The 19407-nt window shown below is 48.9% G+C and overlaps 1 protein-coding gene across 1 annotated transcript; it reads right to left on the reverse strand.

Moving 5' to 3' along the window:
* Positions 1-15398: 15398 nt before the first annotated feature.
* On the reverse strand, positions 15399-19192 carry LOC125551083 (leghemoglobin reductase-like). Its single transcript, XM_048714235.1, has 2 exons — positions 18791-19192; positions 15399-16910 (listed from the first exon to the last, which is right to left on the reverse strand). Exons 1-2 carry the CDS (start codon positions 19046-19048, stop codon positions 15660-15662), a joined length of 1509 nt encoding a protein of 502 aa, XP_048570192.1. The 5' UTR covers positions 19049-19192; the 3' UTR covers positions 15399-15659.
* Between the last annotated feature and the right edge of the window lie 215 nt (positions 19193-19407).

Consider the following 19407-nt stretch of genomic DNA (forward strand, 5'->3'; position numbering starts at 1 on the left):
CATCAACATCGCGTGCTTTTGATCCCCATCTCCAAAGCATCGTCAGCATCTCCATCGTCACCGGCTCGACACCTTGATATTCATCGTTGCGCCGTGGTCGTCTCGCCAACTATTGCTTCTACAACTATCGCTAACGCATAGTGATAAAGTAAATAAATTACATGGTGTTTGCACTTCATACAATAAAGAGACAACCATAAGGCTCCCGCCGGTTGCCGATAACTTACAAAACATGATCATCTCATACAATAACGTTTATCACGTCATGTCTTGACCATATCACATCACAACATGCCCTGCCAAAACAAGTTCGACGTCCTCTACTTTGTTGTTGCAAGTCTTTCGTGGCTGCTACGGGCTTCTAGCAAGAACTGTTCTTACCTGCGGCAAAAACCACAATGGTGATTCATCAAGTTTGCTGTTTTAACCTTCTTCAAGGACCGGCCGTAGTCAAATTCGATTCAACTCAAGTAGGAGGAACAGACACCCGCCAGCCACCTTTATGCAAAACTAGTTGCATGTCTGTCGGTCGAACCGGTCTCATGTGCGTGGACATATAAGGTTGGTTCGGGCCGCTTCATCCCACAATACCGCTGAATCAAAATAATACGTTGGTGGTCAGTAGTATGACTATCACCACCCACAACTCTTTGTGTTCTACTCGTGCATATCATCTACGCATAGACCTGGCTCTGATACCACTGTTGGGAATCGTTGCATGGAAAACAAAAAATTTCTATGCACACGCAATGATCTATCCATGGAGATGCATAGCAACGAGGGGGAGAGTATGTCTATGTACCCTTGTAGACTGTAAGTGGAAGCGTTTCACAACGCAGTTGATGTAGTCGAACTTCTTCGTGCTTCAACTAATCAAGTACCGAATGCACGACACCTCCGTGTTCAGCACACGTTCAGCTTGGTGACATCCTCGCCTTCTCGATCCAGCAAGAGAGGCGAAGTAGTAGATGAGTTCCGGCATCACGACAGTGTGCTGACAGTGTTGGTGAAGAACAATCTCCGCAAGGCTTCCCCAAGCACAACGGAAACTATGAAGGATGAAAAAATAGATGGACGGGGTTGTTGGTACATGGCTTGGTGTATCTTGATGTGTTCGAGGTGCTAGCCCTGTCCCTCTATTTATATGTTGATCCCTGGTGTCGTAACTTGGAGAAAGAGCCTCCTCAAAGTTGGTTTTGCTCGTAAGGAAGAGTCCTTCTCCGACTCCCAGGACCAGACGCCACAATCCTTGGCGTCTGGCCCAGACGCCATGGGCCTCGGCATCTGGCCTAGGGCCAGACGCCCGAGTCTCCGGTGTTTGGCCCCCTGGTCTCCGCAAAACTCCTTTTGCACCGACCTAAAGCCCCGTAGGCTTTTTGGCCGAACCCTATCATCCTATATATCAATCTTTACCTCCAGACCATTCCGTAGCTCCTTGTCATGTCCGTGATCTCATCTAGGACTGTGAACAACACTCGGTCACCAACATACATAACTCATATAGTACTATATCGTCAACGAACGTTAAGCGTGCGGACCCTACTGGTTCGAGAACTATGTAGACATGACTGAGACACCTCTCCGGTCAATGACCAATAGCAGAACTTGGATGCCCATATTGGCTCCTACATATTCTAGGAAGATCTTTATCGATCGAACGGTTGTGACAACATACGTAATTCCTTTGTCCATCGGTATGTTACTTGCTCGAGATTCGATCGTCGGTATCTCTATACCTAATTCAATCTCGTCACCGGCAAGTCTCTTTACTCATTCCATAATACATCACCTCGTGACTAACTACTTAGTCATTTGCTTGCAATCTTTATGATGTGTATTACTGAGAGGGCCCAGAGATACCTCTTCGATACTCGGAGTGACAAATCCTAATCTCGATCTATGCCAACTCAACAAACACCTTCGGAGATGTAGGGGAACGTAGCATGAAATTTCAAAAAAAATCCTAAGATCACGCAAGATATATCTAGGAGATGCATAGAAACGAGAGGGGAGAGTGTGTCCACGTACCCACGTAGAACAAAAGCAGAAGCGTTAGCTTAACGCGGTTGATGTAGTCGAACGTCTTCTCGATTCAGCTGATCAAGCACCAAATGTACGGCACCTCCGAGTTCTGCACACGTTCAGCTCGATGTCGTCCCTCAAACTCTTGATCCAGCAAAGTGTCGAGGGAGAGTTTTGTTAGCATGACGGCATGGTGACGGTGATGGTGAAGTGATCCACGCAGGGCTTCGCTTAAACACTACGACAATATGACCGGAGGAGTAAATGGTGGAGGGGGCACTGCACACGGCTTGGAACAATTTATGTGTGTTAGAGGCACCCCCACCCCCATATATAAAGGAGGAAGAGGGGAGGAGGCCGGCCTAGGCGCGCCCCAAGTGGGAGGAGTCCCACTTAGGATCCTAGTCCAATTCGTCCCACCTTCCTTTTATCAGAGGGGGGAAGGGGGAAGGAGAGGGAGAAGGAGAAGGAAAGGGGGGCCGCCCCCTCCCCTAGTCCAATTTGGACTCCTCCCTTAGGGGGGCGTGCCACCCCTTGTGGGCTGGCCTGCCTCCCTCCTATGGCCCATATGGGCCATATCTTCCCTCGGGGGGTTCCGGTAACCCCCCCCCCCCCCCCCCCCCCCCCGGTACTCCGATACGTACCCGATACATTCTGAAACACTTTCGGTATCCGAATACTATCATCCAATATATCAATATTTACCTCTGACCATTTCGAGACTCCTCATCATGTATGTGATCTCATCCGGGCCTCCAAACAATCTTCGGTCACCAAAACACATAACTCATAATACAAATCGTCATCAAACGTTAAGCGTGCGGACCCTACGGGTTCGAGAACTATGTAGACATGACCAAGACACATCTCTGGTCAATAACCAACAACAGAACATGGATGCTCATATTGGTTCCTACATATTCTACTAAGATCTTTATCGGTAGTACCGTAATGACAACATACGTCATTCCCTTTGTCATCGGTATGTTACTTGCCCGAGATTCGATCGTCGGTGTCTTCATACCTAGTTCAATCTCATTACCGGCAAGTCTCTTTACTCGTTCCATAATGCATCATCCCGTAAATAACTCATTAGTCACATTTCTTGCAAGGCTTATCATGATGTGCATTACCGAGAGGGCCCAGAGATACCTCTCCGATACTGGGAGTGACAAATCCTAATCTCGATCTATGCCAACACAACAAACACCTTCGGAGATACCTGTAGAGCATCTTTATAATCACCCAGTTACGTTGTGACATTTGATAGCACACAAGGTATTCCTCCGGTATCTGGGAGTTGCATAATATCATAGTCAAAGGAATATGTATAAGTCATAAAGAAAGCAATAGCAATAAAACTTAATGATCATTATGCTAAGCTAACGGATGGGTCTTTTCCATCACATCATTATCCTAAAGATGTGATCCCGTTTATCAAACGACAACACATGTCCATGGTTAGGAAACTTATCCATCTTTGATTAAGGAGCTAGTCTAGTAGAGGCATACTAGGGACACTGTGTTTTGTCTATGTATTCACACATGTATCAAGTTTCTAGTTAATACAATTCTAGCATGAATAATAAACATTTATCATGATATAGGGAATTATAAATAACAACTTTATTATTGCCTCTAGGGCATATTTCCTTCATGAGCATAGCGAAGAGCTCGGGAATTGTCTTATCCATCCCTTGCATATTATAGTTCATGACGAATCCTTTGTAGCTTGGTGGCAATGATTGAAGAACTCTATCAATAACACTATCATCTGAAGATTAACTCCCAGCTGAGTCAAGTGGTTATGGTACCCAGACATTCTGAGTATGTGTTCACTGACAGAACTATTGTCCTCCATCTTGCAGCTATAGAACTTGTTGGAGACTTCATATCTCTCAACTCGGGCATTTCCTTGAAATATTAACTTCAACTCCTGGAACATCTCATATGGTCCATGACGTTCAAAACGTCTTTGAAGTCCCGATTCTAAGCCGTAGAGCATGGCACACTGAACTATATAGTAGTCATCAGACCGTGTCTGCCAGACATTCAAAGTGTCTACATTAGCGGGAGGGGGCTTGTTGTCACCTACCAGTGCATCAAGGACATAATTCTTCTGTGCGGCAATGAGAATAATCCTCAAGTTACGGACCCAGTCCGTGTAGTTTCTACCATCATCTTTCAACTTAGCTTTCTCTAGGAACGCAATAAAATTTAAGGGAACGGTAGCACGGGCCATTGACCTACAACATAGATATGCAAAACCTATCAGGACTAAGTTCATAATAAATTAAGTTCAATTAATCATATTACTTAAGAACTCCCACTTAGATAGACATCCCTCGAGTCATCTAAATGATCACGTGATCCATATCAACTAAACTATGTCCGATCATCACGTGAGATGGAGTAGTTTTCAATGGTGAACATCTCTATGTTGATCATATCTACTATATGATTCACGTTCGACCTTTCGGTCTCCAGTGTTCCGAGGCCATGTCTGTACATGCTAGGCTCGTCAAGTTTAACCCGAGTATTCCGCACGTGCAAAACTATCTTGCACCCGTGGTATGTGAATGTAGATCTTATCACACCCGATCATCATGTGGTGTCTCGGCACGACGAACTGTCGCAATGGTGCATACTCAGGGAGAACACTTATACCTTGAAATTTTCAGTGAGGGATCATTGTTATAATGCTACCGCCGTACAAGTAAAATAAGATGCATAAAAGATAAACATCACATGCAATCAAAATATGTGACATGATATGGCCATCGTCATCTTGTGCCTTTGATCTCCATCTCCATAGCACCGTCATAATATCCATCATCACCGGCTTGACACCTTGATATCCATCGCAGCATCGTTTTCGTCTTGCCAACTATTGCTTCTACAACTATCGCTAACGCATAGTGATAAAGCAAAGCAATTACATGGCGATTGCATTTCACACAATAAAGCAACAACCATAAGGCTCCTGCCAGTTGCCGATAACTTTTACAAAACTTGATCATCTCATACCATAATGTATATCACATCATGTCTTGACCATATCACATCACAACATGCCCTGCAAAAACAAGTTAGACGTCCTCTACTTTGTTGTTGCAAGTTTTACATGGCTGCTACGGACTTCTAGTAAGAACCATTCTTACCTACGCATCAAAACCACAACGATGTTTCGTCAAGTTTGCTGTTTTAACCTTCAACAAGGACCGGCCATAGTCAAATTTGATTCAACTAAAGTTGGAGAAACAGACACCCGCCAGCCACCTTTATGCAAAACAAGTTGCATGTCTGTCGGTGGAACCGGTCTCATGAACATGGTCATGTAAGGTTGGTCCGGGCCGCTTCATCCAACAATACCGCCGAATCAAAATAAGACGTTTGTGGTAAGCAGTGTGACTATGATCGCCCACAACTCTTTTAGTTCTAATCGTGCATATCATCTACGCATAGACCTGACTCGGATGCCACTGTTGGGGAACATAGCATGCAATTTCAAAAAAAATCCTACGATCACGCAAGATCTATCTAGGAGATGCATAGCAACGATACTGGAGTGTGTCCACGTACCCTCATAGACCGAAAGCGGAAGCGGAAGCTTAACGCGGTTGATGTAGTCGAACGTCTTCTCGATTCAACCGATCAAGCACCAAACGTACGGCACCTACGAGTTCTGCACACGTTCAGCTCGATGACGTCCATCGAACTCTTGATCCAGCAAAGTGTCGAGGGAGAGTTTCGTTAGCACGACGGCATGGTGATGGTGATGGTGAAGTGATCCGCGCAGGGCTTCACCTAAGCACTACGACAATATGACAGGAGGAGTAAACGGTGGAGGGGGGTGCCGCACACGTCTTGGAACAATTGATGTGTGTTAGAGGCACCCCCACCCCCGTATATAAAGGAGGGAGAGGGGAGGAGGCCGGCCTAGGTGCGCCCCAAGTGGGAGGAGTCTCACTTGGGCTCCTAGTCCAATTGCCCCCCCCTTTCTTTTATCGGAGGGGGAAAGGGGGAAGGAGAGGGGGAGGAGAAGGAAAGGGGGCGCCGCAGCCTCCCATAGTCCAATTCGGACTCCTCCCTTGGGGGGCACGCACCACCCCTTGTGGGCTGGCCTGCCTCCCTCCTATGACCCATATGGCCCATATCCTCCCCCGGGGGGCTCCGGTAACCCCCCCCCCCCCCCCCCCCCCCCCCCCCCCCGATAGTCTGATACGTACCCGATACATTCCGAAACACTTCCGGTGTCTGAATACTATCGTCCAATATATTAATCTTTACCTCTTGTCCATTTCGAGACTCCTCATCATGTCCGTGATCTCATCCGAGACTGCAAACAATCTTCGGTCACCAAAACACATAACTCATAATACAAATTGTCATCGAACGTTAAGCGTGCGGACCCTGCGGGTTCGAGAATTGTGTAGACATGACCGAGACACATCTCCAATCAATAACCAATAGTAGAACCTGGATGCTCATATTGGTTCCTACATATTCTACGAAGACCTTTATCGGTCGAATCGTAATGATAACATACGTCATTCCCTTTGCCATCGGTATGTTACTTGCCCGAGATTGATCGTCGATATCTTCATACCTAGTTCAATCTCGTTATCGGCAAGTCTCTTTACTCGTTCTGTAATGCATCATCTCGTAACTAACTCATTAGTCACATTGCTTGCAAGGCTTATCATGATGTGCATTGCCGAGAGGGCCTAGAGATACCTCTCCGATACTTGGAGTGATAAATCCTAATCTCGAGTTATGCCAACCCAAAAAACACCTTCGGAGATACCTGTAGAGCATCTTTATAATCACCCAATTACGTTGTGACATTAGATAGCACACAAGGTATTCCACCGGCATTCGGGAGTTGCATAATCTCATAGTCAAAGGAATATGTATAAGTCATGAAGAAAGCAATAGCTATAAAACTTAATGATCATTATGCTAAGCTAATGGATGGGTCTTGTCCATCACATAATTCTCCTAATGATGTGATCCCATTCATCAAATGACAACACATGTCTATGGTTAGGAAACTTAACCATCTTTGATTAACGAGCTAGTCTAGTAGAGGCATAATAGGGACACTGTGTTTTGTCTATGTATCCACACATGTATCAAATTTACGGTTAATACAATTCTAGCATGAATAATAAACATTTATCATGGTATAAGGAAATATAAATAATGGCTTTATTATTGCCTGTAGGGCATATTTCTTCAGGAGATACCTGTAGAGCATCTTTTTGATCACCCAGTTACGTTGTGACGTTTGATAGCACACAAGGTATTCCTCCGGTATCCGGGAGTTGCATAATCTCATAGTCGAAGGAATATGTATTTGACATCAAGACAGCAAGAGCAATAACTGAACGATCAATATGCTAAGCTAACAGATGGGTCTTGTCCATCACATCATTCTTCTAATGATGTGATCCCGTTATCAAATGACATATCATGTCTATGGTTAGGAAACCTTAACCATCTTTGATCAACGAGCTAGTCTAGTAGAGTCTCACTAGGGACACAGTATTTGTTTATGTATCCACACATGTATTTAGGTTTCCGATCAATACAATTCTAGCATGAATAATAAACCTTTATCATGAATAAGGAAATATAAAATAACAACTTTATTATTGCCTCTAGGGCATATTTCCTTCAAAGGGAGCCCCCCGCGCTCTGACCGTCTGCTTCCAGAGTCGGGCATGCGTTGGCCTCCGCCTGGCGTGCCAGGTCATGCACGAACTTCGAGCGGTGCTCCGGCGGTGGCGGAGGCCAGTTCACCTCCAAAACTGCCCACGCGGTACCCTCCGCCCTGTTCTGGCCTGCGGCGTCCTCCCACACATTCATGGACACCTTTGCCTCCTCTCTCACGGTCGCCTCCTGGTCCTTCCACGCGGCGCGCTCCCGCTCCTCCTATGCGGCGGCGGTGGCTCGCTCGACCTCCTGCACCTCCGCGGTGGTGTCGTCCCGTTCGCTCTTCGTCGTACCATCTTGGGTCCCTTGGCAGCTAGCGGCGTCCTCAGGTATGGCCGATGCGCCCGCTTCTAGGAGTTTGACGGGGGTCGTGCCGATGTGCAAAGGATTTAGGGGGAGTGGAAAGCAAAGCAAAACAAACCACGCAAAGCAGAGAAAAATCAGCTCAAGACGAAATTGGATTAAGGGCTCTTACTCGGCGCTCGTCGGGATCGTCCGCCTCAGAGCCGCCGCCAGGATGGCGTGGCGCGCCTTCTTCGCGCCCTACCCCTTCTCCTGGCTGCGCCCCCGCCTAGCGTTTCCCGGCTCGACTGTCTGCTTCCCATGTGCCCACCTCGCGGCCGTCGGCTTGCCGGCTGGCACGGCGTCTGCCGCCTTGCAGAGCCGCTTCCTCAAGACGGGGGTGTCATCAGCCATTACGATTGGGAATGCTGCACCAAGCGCTTTGTTGGTGTCATCCACGTCATCGTCCGGCCAGCCCCACAAAGGGCATGAGGTTAGAGACTCGTCGACATGGCTAGGCTCGCCGATCCAGTGTCCTCAAGGGGTTCGTCAACCCTCCTCCTCGACCTTGTTACCCAGCCCGGCCTCCCCGTGTGAGGCCTCCCGGTTTGGCTGGAAAAATGGTGGGTTCAGCCCGTCGTGCACCAGCTGGCTCGAAAACCTCTGCAACCGGCGTCAGCGCTTGCACGTCAAGACAAAGCAACATGAGAACAGTGAAATTTGGCCAGTTCAAAGCATACATGCGGCGTCAAGTCGACGCGGCTGTAGGGCTCCTTGCCAAACCACCAAGTCTTTGGCTTGAACTTGGCGGAGGTGATGTGGTTCACCCGCTTAGCGACCCCTCACCGAGAACTGCTCATCCACAGCCAACCAACCAGCTAGACTCACCACGTCTCGACTCGTTCTACATATCGCGCGTGCGGCAGCAACAGGCACTGTTCATCGAGAGGCAACCCAACCGGCTACGTCTCGCACAGGGGCTCGATCCAATGCATCGATGGATCGACTTCAGTAAGCAGCAGCAGCGACCGATCGCTCGTGTTCAGTTAGCAGCGAAGGGATTGGCTGGGTTCAGTTAGCAGCGAAGGAATCGCCCGGGTTCAATTAGCAGTGAAGGGATCGATCGATCGGCTTCAGTACATAGTGCGACCAATCGCTCGTGTTCAGTACGTAGCTAGCTAGTGCGATTGCTTAGGTTCAGTAAGTGAACGCCTCACACATACGCGTGTACGAGAGAAACACACAAACCACGCTACATCGCTCGGCCCCGACCAACCACCGTAACCGGGAACTCCCCGAAATTTTCCTCACCCTCACTTCTATCATGATTTTTTACGTCATGAGCGGCCCAAAGAATGTCATGCAGATGCGTCTCCGGCCCGCCCAGGACGAAAAACCCATTTTTTCTCATAATTTTTTGTCACACAAGTACGAGCCCATCACGTCTACGATGATACGTGTTTTTGTCATAATTATCGTCATAGAAGTGTCATAACCATGATGGAAAAGTTTTCGTTCGAGCGATAATGCCAGAGATGTGTCTTTTTTGTAGTGTTGTGGTGGTATTGGCGTCACAAATTGACACAAAAACAGTAGGTGAATCAAGAGTAGAATTAGATGCGCAATAATTATGGTACATCTAGATGTGAATTGTTGGAGAATATAAAGAGGCATATAAGATGAGTGAGCGCTTATTGCTGGTCCAACGCTTGTGCTCCGCAAAGATAAAGCAAAAGAGAGGGCTAATGCAAAATGGGGTTGATACAATCTGTCATGTTTGGAAAGTGAGATTGTGATGGGTATACGTTTTTGTTTGCTTAAAGGTTATACACTATTTAAGAGTAGGACTCTTATAAGTGCCACAAGTGTAAGAGTATGGAAACATGCGGCCACAGCAAGGAAAGTGACCATGTATTTAGAATTTAGAAACCACACCAGGAAACATCCCAAATCATATTCATTCTGAATTCAGAGTGCTTGTATCCTTCCAAACAAAACAGAATTCGTCAAAGTATATGAACAGAATGGTCCAGTCTACAGGTGCACCTTGTCGCAGAAAGGGTTTGTTTAGGAGTCTTGCCTAGACATGGAGCACTTCAGCCCTTTCCGGAACCATGTGAGGATTATTGTACTGCGTGTCCTATCAAATTATTGCGTTTTAAGAGCAACTCTTTTTTCGCGAATACGCAAAAGGCTTGCGTATCATTGCATTGATAGGTAGAAGAAGTAGCAAACAGCAGGTACAGAATATCACCTCTGACAAGCATGAACACGCATCGCGGCATGAGTCAGGAGGTGGGGCGTACAAACAGAAGGGGGGTGTACGCACCCCAGGTCCTAGACACTACGTCTGTGGCAAGATGGTGCAGATTCCTTTGGCACCTGCTCGTGCCCATGCGCGAGCCTCGTCCTTGATTGTCATCGTGAGGTGTGGGACGGATGCCCTTTTGTTGTCGAAGACATAGGAGTTGCGCTTCTTCCAAATCCACCAGGCAGTGAGCAGGACTAGCGAAGTGAGGCCCCGACGCATATAGAGCGGGGAGTTTGCCGTGGACGCAGCAAGCCAGTCGAGGAATGGGACATTTGCAGAGGGAATGGAGACTGGAAGCCTACACCAGCTCAAGATATCGTGCCAAACCTATCGGGAGAAGGGGCAGCCGGAGAGCAAGTGAGGCATCGTCTCAGGCTCCTGGTCGCATAAGGGGCAGGTCGAATCATGTGGCAGGCCATGCCGGGCAAGACGCTGCGCGGTCCAGCAGCGATCCCTAAGAGCGAGCCAGAAGAAGATCTTCACCCGTAGAGGCGCCCATGGCCTTCACGTGAGCTGCCAGTGGGGAGCTTCGATGGATCCATGGAATAGGGCTTGATAGCAGGAACTCGCCGAGTAAATCCCTGTCAAGGTCCATCTCCATCTGATGAGGTCGGGCATCTCAGAGAGCGCAATATGTCGTAGGCGACGCCATAGCTGAACGTACTGCAGCAGAGCCGCTGGCCCAAGAGATCCCGAAATTTGGCGCGCCCAGGAACGCTCAAGCAAGGCGTCACGAACGGAGGTGAGTTTGCGGCAGTGCCTCGGTACCTTCTGGAAAATCAACGGTGCAGTCTCCTGAATAGAGTTGCCGTCGAGCCAGTGATCCACCCAAAACTTGCAAGAATGGCCGTCACCAAGGGTCCAGGACGTGCAGGCCCTGAAAATAGCCTGAACCTCGGGGCTGCTGGGCATATGCAGGTGATGCCATGGACGTGAGAGGTCGGTGTATTGGAGCCACAACCATCTGGACCGCAAGGCGATGTCGGCCCGCTGAAAGTCCGGGATGCCCAGGCCGCCAAGAGAGATCGGGCGGCAAACAGTAGCCCAATTTACAAGGCAATGGCCACCATTGGCCTCTTTTCGCCCACGCCAGAGAAAGGAGCGTACCAGGCGATTGAGCTGCTTCAGGATGGGAGGGGTAATAGCCATCGCCATGAGAATATGAAGTGGCATGGCGCCCAGAACATGCCGGGCCAGGGCAAGCCTCTCGCCCCTCGAAAGCATGGATCCCCACCACGGCGAAAGTTTCCGCTCGAGCTTGTCGATGAAGGGTTGCAACGTAGAGGAAGAAACCTTCCTGATGGAGAGGGGAAGCCCAAGGTACTTGGTTGGGAAATCCACGATCGGGCACTCTAGGCCACCGACGATCGCGCTGCGAACATCCGTAGAGCAATGAATGGGTGTGGCCGAACACTTGGCAAAATTGGTGTGCAGACCAGAGGCGACGCCATAGACCCGAAGGAGCTCGCGCACCACCGCCAGCTCATGCACCGTGGGGTGACAGAAAACGACCACGTCGTCGGCATACAGGGAGATGCTAGAGGCCATGTGGCGCGGAGTAAGGCGCATGAGGACGCCGGCAGCGACGGCACGCTGAAGGAGTCGGTCGAGGACGTCGATCACCAGGACAAATAACATGGGAGAAACCGGATCGCCCTGCCGGAGCCCCTTGCGGTGAGTGACAGGCGGCCCAGGACAGCCGTTGAGCAGCACCCGCGTACTTGCCGTGCCAAGAAGGATGGAGACCCACTCCCTCCAGCGTGGTCCGAACCCGAGGTGGCGCAATATGTCCAGGAGGAAGGGCCAGGAAACCGAGTCGAAGGCGTGCGCGATGTCGAGCTTGAGCATCACGCGAGCAAGCTTGAGGTTATGGAGGCGCCGGGCCGTTTGCTGGACAAGCAAAAAATTGTCGTGTATGCATCGCCCAGCAATGAATGCACTCTGGTTTGTCGAAACCATCTCGCAGAGTCATGGTGCTAGGCGCAGAGATAGGACCTTCGCCACCAACTTGGCAATGAGGTGAATGAGGCTGATGGGACGGTAGTCGGCAATGGACGCCGCATCGGGCCGCTTAGGGAGCAGAGTAACGAAGGCCTCATTGAGCTTTTGGAAGCCACAGCCGTTGAGGGAGTAGAGCTTGTGGAAGACTGCACAGATGTCATGCTTGATGATGTCCCAGCAGGAGCAAAGAAACTACGAAGAATACCCATCCGGGCCAGGGGCCTTGCCAGACGGCAGAGATTTGATCGCGACCCATATCTCGTCCTCAGAGAATGGCAAGTCGAGGGCGGAAAGGTCGAACGAGCGCTGGTCGAGGGCGTCAAGGTTTATGGACAAAGCCCTATGGTCAGGGGTACCCAACGCCCTAGTGAAGAACTCATGGATGGAATCAGCCATGGCTGCCTAATCCGAAATTTCAGCGCCTTCCACCTGAAGGGAAGTGATTCTGGTGCGTTGCTTTCTCTGCGCCGCCCGAACGCGCAGGAAGGAAGTATTGGTCTCCCCGACCTGGAGCCAGGAACAGTGGGCCCGCTGAGCAACTCTAACGGGCCGACCCAAATGGACGGCGATTTCGTCCGCATTTTGTCCGTTTAGGTCGGTCGCCCGCCCGGCGTCCGTCCTCTTTTAGATTTGGGTCGGCAGCGCGCTCAACGCGTCGATCCATATGTGCCGGCGTGACCGGATGGCCTTCCAATATTACATTGATTTGCATTCAAACATATTGTCAGATAACATAGTTTATCGAATAAAATATTATAATTTTATAAGCAGGATACAAATAAAAATGTTTCACATAGTTTTGCAAACGAATAAAAGAAGATACATTTATTGGTTGCCAACATGAGCCCATATATGCTCAACCAAATCATTTTGCAGCTGCACGTGAGTTTCCCAATCACGCATGTCTTCATGAAATTGGTGAACTGTTCAAATGTTGCCGCTACTCCATACTTAGGCACAACATTCTAACCCTGAAACCGAAACCCTTGATCGTACAGACGTTCCGGGCGCTCGTCTTCTATGGTCATATTGTGCATGATCACACAAGCAGTCATCACCTCCCACAGTTTCTGCGTGCTCCAGGTATTAGCAGGATACCGAACGATGCCCCATCGAGATTGCAAAACAGCAAAGGCACGCTCGACATCCTTCCTAGCACTCTCTTGCTCTTGGGCAAATCTTTTCCTCTTCTCTCCGACAGGGTTGGGTATTGTCTTGACAATAATGGTCAACCGAGGATAAATACCGTCACCCAGGTAGTATCATTTGTCGTAGTTGTGGCCGTTGACAGTAAAGTTCACCGGTGGGCTGTTGCCTTCGGCAAGCCTAGAAAACACCGGCGAGCGCTGAAGCACGTTGATATCATTGTGTGATCCAACCATGACAAGGAAAGAGTGCCAGATCCAGAGATCTTGAGACGCCACGGCCTCTAATATGACAGTGCAAGCCCTAACATGTCCCTTATACTGCCCTTGCCAAGCAGAATGACAGTTTTTCCACTCCCAGTGCATGCAGTCTATGCTGCCAAGCATCCCTGGGAAGCCCCTTCTGGCATTCATCGCCAACAAACGGGTTGTATCTTCAGCTGTCAGCTCTCTCAAGTACTCAGGGCCAAACACAACAATAACAGCCTTGTAGAACTTATACAGGGACTCTAGGCATGTAGACTCACTCATACAGACGTACTCATCAATGAGATCACCGGGCACTCCGTATGCAAGCATTCGGATGGCGGCAGTGCATTTCTGATAAGAGGAGAAACCGATCTTGCCGACGGCATCCTCTTTGCACTTGAAATAGTCATCATAGCCGACCATCCCCTCTCTAATACGGTTGAAAAGATGCCTCTTCATACGGAAATGGCGGTGGAATTTTTGATGTTTGAACAACGGGTTTGTTGTATCAAAGTAGTCCTTCCAAAGAAGGAAATGCCCGCTCTCTCGGTTGCGATTCAACGCCGGAAGGTGGCCCGGGATGGAGCCACGGAACAATGGCCGCTGGCTGTTGAGGTGGTGATGGACCAACACGGCAGCCAATATCTCCTCCTCCTCGTCGGACGACGAATCGTCGAAGTCGCGAAGGAAATTGTGGAAAAAGAACTCGTCAGCGGAGTCCATTTTCGTACCTTGGCAAACTGTCGAACAGCTTGCGGGCGTCGACGAAGAAGACGGACGGCGAGGGGAGTCGCGGCGCACACGGACCAGCTAGCTGCCCTGCCGGCGTCCGACGAGTGGGCCGGCGTTCGATGAGCGAGCCGGTGAGGATCTGGCCGGGGCGGCGAGGCGGCCTCTTTGTCGCGGGCAGCTGTGCGGTGGGGGGGAGCGGCGGTGGGAAACAATTTGCTCCCCGGCGGCAAGACTGCGGTGGCGGGCGACGGGGGAAATGAGCGGCGTTGCTGGGCGGATGTGTAGGCGGCGACAGCTGGCAGAGTCACCAGCAAAAATGGACGGTGGCATCGGCGACGAAGGAGGCGGGCAAGGGTTGTTATTGGCTGGGGGTGAGGAAGGAGGCCAATGTGCCACCGACCAGCGAGCCCAGGAAGGAAAAAGGACGAGCGTGCGCTCGTCTGGCATGTGTCTGCGCCGACGTAAATCCGACTCAAAAATAAGCCGAGAATGGGTCACTAGGCGTCCAAACGGAAGCGCGTTCGTTTGGGTCAACGCATTGGGCTGACTTTTCTGTCCGCGTCAACTCAAACAGACGGCGGCGGACGAAATGAATCGCCCCATTGAAGTTGCTCGTAGGAGAGGCCCGGATACAATCGAATAGGTCCGTCACTGCTACCTCAACACTCCGGTAGTTTTGCAGCAACGAAACACATATCAGAAGTCGGAAACATTCGCATCCCTGTCTTCCAACAGCATCCTGTTTTCAAGATCAAAAAAAAACAGCATCCTGTTTTCAACAGTTACTACATCACAAAGTCTGAACTGCAGACAAGAGCGTAAGGAAGATCGCGTGCAATATGGCCTGTAAGATAGCGCCACATAGTTGCAAAGACACTAAAGTTTAAGGTGCGGAAAAATGCACTGAAATGGCAACATAATATTTCCTCTCCCAGGTATCAACTCAAACAGAAGCTCTAATAACATCGACACCAGTTTCGCACATTATTTAGGAGTATGGAAACATGCGGCCACAGCAAGGAAAGGGAATTTAACATCATGTAACTACAATCTGCAGCGAAGGTCGCAATTCACAGTTCCGCATACGAAACAAGCTCACAACAAAAAAGAAAAATTGATGTTTCTAGAACGCATCGATTCAAAATTATTTCAAAAACTTGCCAATTGTTTCGAGCTGGCAGCTGAACTCATATCAGAAATCACATGTGGATCGCCTTGTCGTAGGTGTTCATGCACGCCTCCTTCAGGGCCTCACTCACTGTCGGATGCGCGTGGCACGTACGGGCAATGTCCTCGCTGGATGCTCCATACTGAAGTGCAAGCACAGCCTCGTGGATGATCTCGCCCGCGCCAGGAGACATTATGTGTACGCCGAGGATTCTGTCAGTTTCCTTCTCAGATATCACCTTCACCATCCCTTCGGCATCATCAATTGCCTTCGCCCGACTGTTTGCCAGCAGGGGGAACTTCCCAACCTGGTAGGCTACACCAGATGCCTTGACCTGTTCCTCCGTCTTGCCAACGGAGGCCACCTCTGGGTGCGTGTACACCACGCCAGGTACAGTGTCATAGTCAACATGGCCCTCCTTCCCCGCGATAAATTCAACACATGCAACACCATCCTCCTCAGCCTTGTGTGCAAGCATCGGTCCAGGTATCGCATCTCCAATCGCGTATACGCCCTTAACATTTGTCATAAAGCGATTGTCGACAAGGACCCTTCCGCCCTTGTCTGTCTCAACACCAATGGCGTCCAACCCAATACCAGCAGTGTATGGGACTCTGCCAGCAGATACAAGGACAACATCAGCCTCAATGACAGTCTGCTCTCCACCAGCTGCAGGCTCCACAGTTAACTTGACACCACTTCCAGAGGTATCGACCCCAACTACCTTTGTCTTGAGCATGAACTTAAACTTTTGCTTCTCTAGCATACGCTGAAACTGCTTCCTTATCTCTCCATCCATTGATGGGACAATATCAGGGGCAAATTCAACCACAGTCACTTCAGACCCTAGCCTGTTCCAGACAGAACCCATCTCTAGACCTATGTATCCAGCTCCAATGACCACCAGCTTCTTTGGTATTTCTGTAAGTGCAAGAGCCCCAGTAGATGACACAATCTTCTTCTCATCAATTGTAACTCCAGGGAGCGATTTCACATCTGAGCCAGTGGCGACAATTATATTCTTCCCTTTGACGATAGTGCTACCACCATCAACTAAATCCACAGATACCTCTGACGGAGAGACAAGCTTCCCAAACCCTTTAACATACTCAACCTTGTTCTTCTTGAACAGGCCTTCAATGCCCTTTGTAAGCCCAGAAACAGCCTTGTCTTTCTGAGCCATCATTGCAGGCAGATCTACCTCCAGATTGGAGAACTTGACGCCATGGTGTGCAAAAGAAGACTTTGCCTCATGGTACATATGCGACGAGTGCAGAAGAGCCTGGAATGTTCAAGAAGGAACACAAATAGATCAAAATACTATGAACAAACAACATATTTGCAGTTCTGTAGATTTTCAGCAGCTAGCTTCGAAAGTTACAACAAGCAAAAAAAAACAGAAACACAACAGATTTTGCAGCAGCTTGAGGAACCACCTCCCAGTGTATTTATCTGGCTTCGCCAAGGTTTACAGGTAAGTTTCACATAAACAGGTGACAATACATAATAAAGATAATCTGGAAACCACACCCAAGAAGATGACCAAGCTAGAATTAGCAAAAAGACTCGCTGAGCTGGGCAACTAAAAATAACTACAAATCAGTATTGGTGTTTCAATGCACATAAACTTGCAGGTGATCCTTAATTGAATATGAGCACTATCAAGAGTCAGGACAAGATCTGAAGGCTCTATTTGAGCAAAGATTGTCTGTCTAACATCATTGAGAAGCTAGAGCAAGTAATAACTACAGATTCATTTTAATAAAGTGGAGCCAGGGGGCACCCCTTCTATATTAAAAAAAAAGTACAGAAGACGGAAACTTCTCCATAGAAGAATAGAAGGCAGAAACTAAGCCAGAAAGCTCGAGCTCTCAAAAATACCAAATTGCTTGAACTTGAAAACTAGCCTCTCTTCAAGGAAATTACTAACTCAGTTAATATTTTTTTAGCCTGTGAATAGAGAAAAGTATAAACAAGTGGTATTGCATTGGATGAATATGGCAACATTAGAGATCAACTTTTGAGGTCCATGATCCACCCCCAAGGTTCAATTTACTTTAACTTCAGAAAAAAAAAAACTGTAACCATTATCTTTCCTGGCTTCTAAATTTATTTGAGCATCAGAAAACGCTGCAGCTATTTTCTTTGATCAGGTCAGTTGAAGCCACCCTATATGCCCTGCCAGACCTGCTTTCAACCAGTAATATGGAGGTGCAGACCCTAGAGGCAAGTGCGTAAACCAACAGCGCTATCGGCAAGCCCACATTGATAACCATCAACCATACAATGCTCTACAAATGGTATGGCGCATTAGCTAATGAAGAAGCTGGAAAAACTATACTTATGCAGACTAGCAGAACAAGCATATAACAAGCTATAAAATAACTACATAAACAAACTCATTACATAGAGAAATATTATTTATACAAAACAACCAATGGTCTAGTTGAGTTCTATCTGATATTCACACACCGTGTTATTCTCATCAGAGTAAACAAACAAATGCTTAAAGTTGTACCACGTTGGCATATGAGAAATCAACAAACAACAAAAACGCACACCCGTTGGTCTAAAAGCTCAAAAAATTGGTACGCCAACTAGAGCTGTCCCCTACTTCTAACACATATATACCCCAAGTGTGCATCGTCCTGAAGCCCTTGACAAAGCTAAACAAACTGATATCTAAACAAGATATACAGCACAACCTTTCCATAAACCACACAAGCAACAGCAGGTACAGAACTAAATCAGACGTTCAATTCTGCAATTCACCCGCTGATGAGTACTGGCAATGGCCTCGTATCTCATCAGCCCCAAGGCAAACCCCTAGCTACATTTCTCGCCATGGAAACTGGGAAACTGCACAGCGTAATCAGTAATCACACAAAAAATAAACAATCTAGAACAAAGTCAACAACTCGACGCCCAAATTAAATGGTTAAGGGTAAACTTCCGTACCCTTCTAGTTGTACCAGATCGACAACTTATTACAGCCTATAGGCCTGCGCCCCGCAAACCCTAGCGCCAAAATCGTGGTACGATGCGTACGGATCTACGATCTCCGGGCTATCCACAGCAGCACGAACGCATCCATCCGGATCGCATATCGAGAAGGGAAGGGGGAGATGGGAGGAGGTGGCGGCGGCGGCGATAGATGGATACCTTGGACGGGATGCAGCCGACGTTGAGGCAGGTCCCCCCGAGCGCGCCCCTCTTCTCGATGCAGGTGGTCTTAAGGCCGAGCTGCGCCGCCTTGATGGCCGCCACGTACCCGCCGGGCCCGCCGCCGATCACGACGACGTCACTCTCCTCCCCCGACGCGGCGTACCCCCGGCACGCGGACGCCCACGCCGCCGCGTGGGGCCGCCGCAGCAGCACCGCCTCCGCCGCGCGCCTCCTCGCCAAGCTCGCCATCGCCATCTCGCGGACGCGGACTCCTCCTCGCCTCGATTTTCTGTTAGGAAGAAAAATGGTATGGAGATTCCAAATTCTCCTCTCCTTTCCTTTTGCGCAAGAAAGAAAGAAGATGGGGGACGGAGAGAATGGCCGAGTTGTGAATTCTTAACACGAAGGGTCAAATAATATGGGGTACCACCAACCAATACGCCCGCGAGAGGTGTGCACAGGGCAGAGGTGGGGTACCCCGCTCTAAGCTGACAGGTGGGCCATCCGCTATAGGAAGCCAGGTTTGCTCCCTTTGTTGTCTATTTTCATATGGTCTACGACGAAAGTAATCAACATTTTTCATGCGTTATTAATGGTTATTTTTGTATTCTCTA

This window comes from Triticum urartu, chromosome 1, assembly GCF_003073215.2.
Source record: "Triticum urartu cultivar G1812 chromosome 1, Tu2.1, whole genome shotgun sequence".
Lineage (NCBI taxonomy): Eukaryota > Viridiplantae > Streptophyta > Magnoliopsida > Poales > Poaceae > Triticum > Triticum urartu.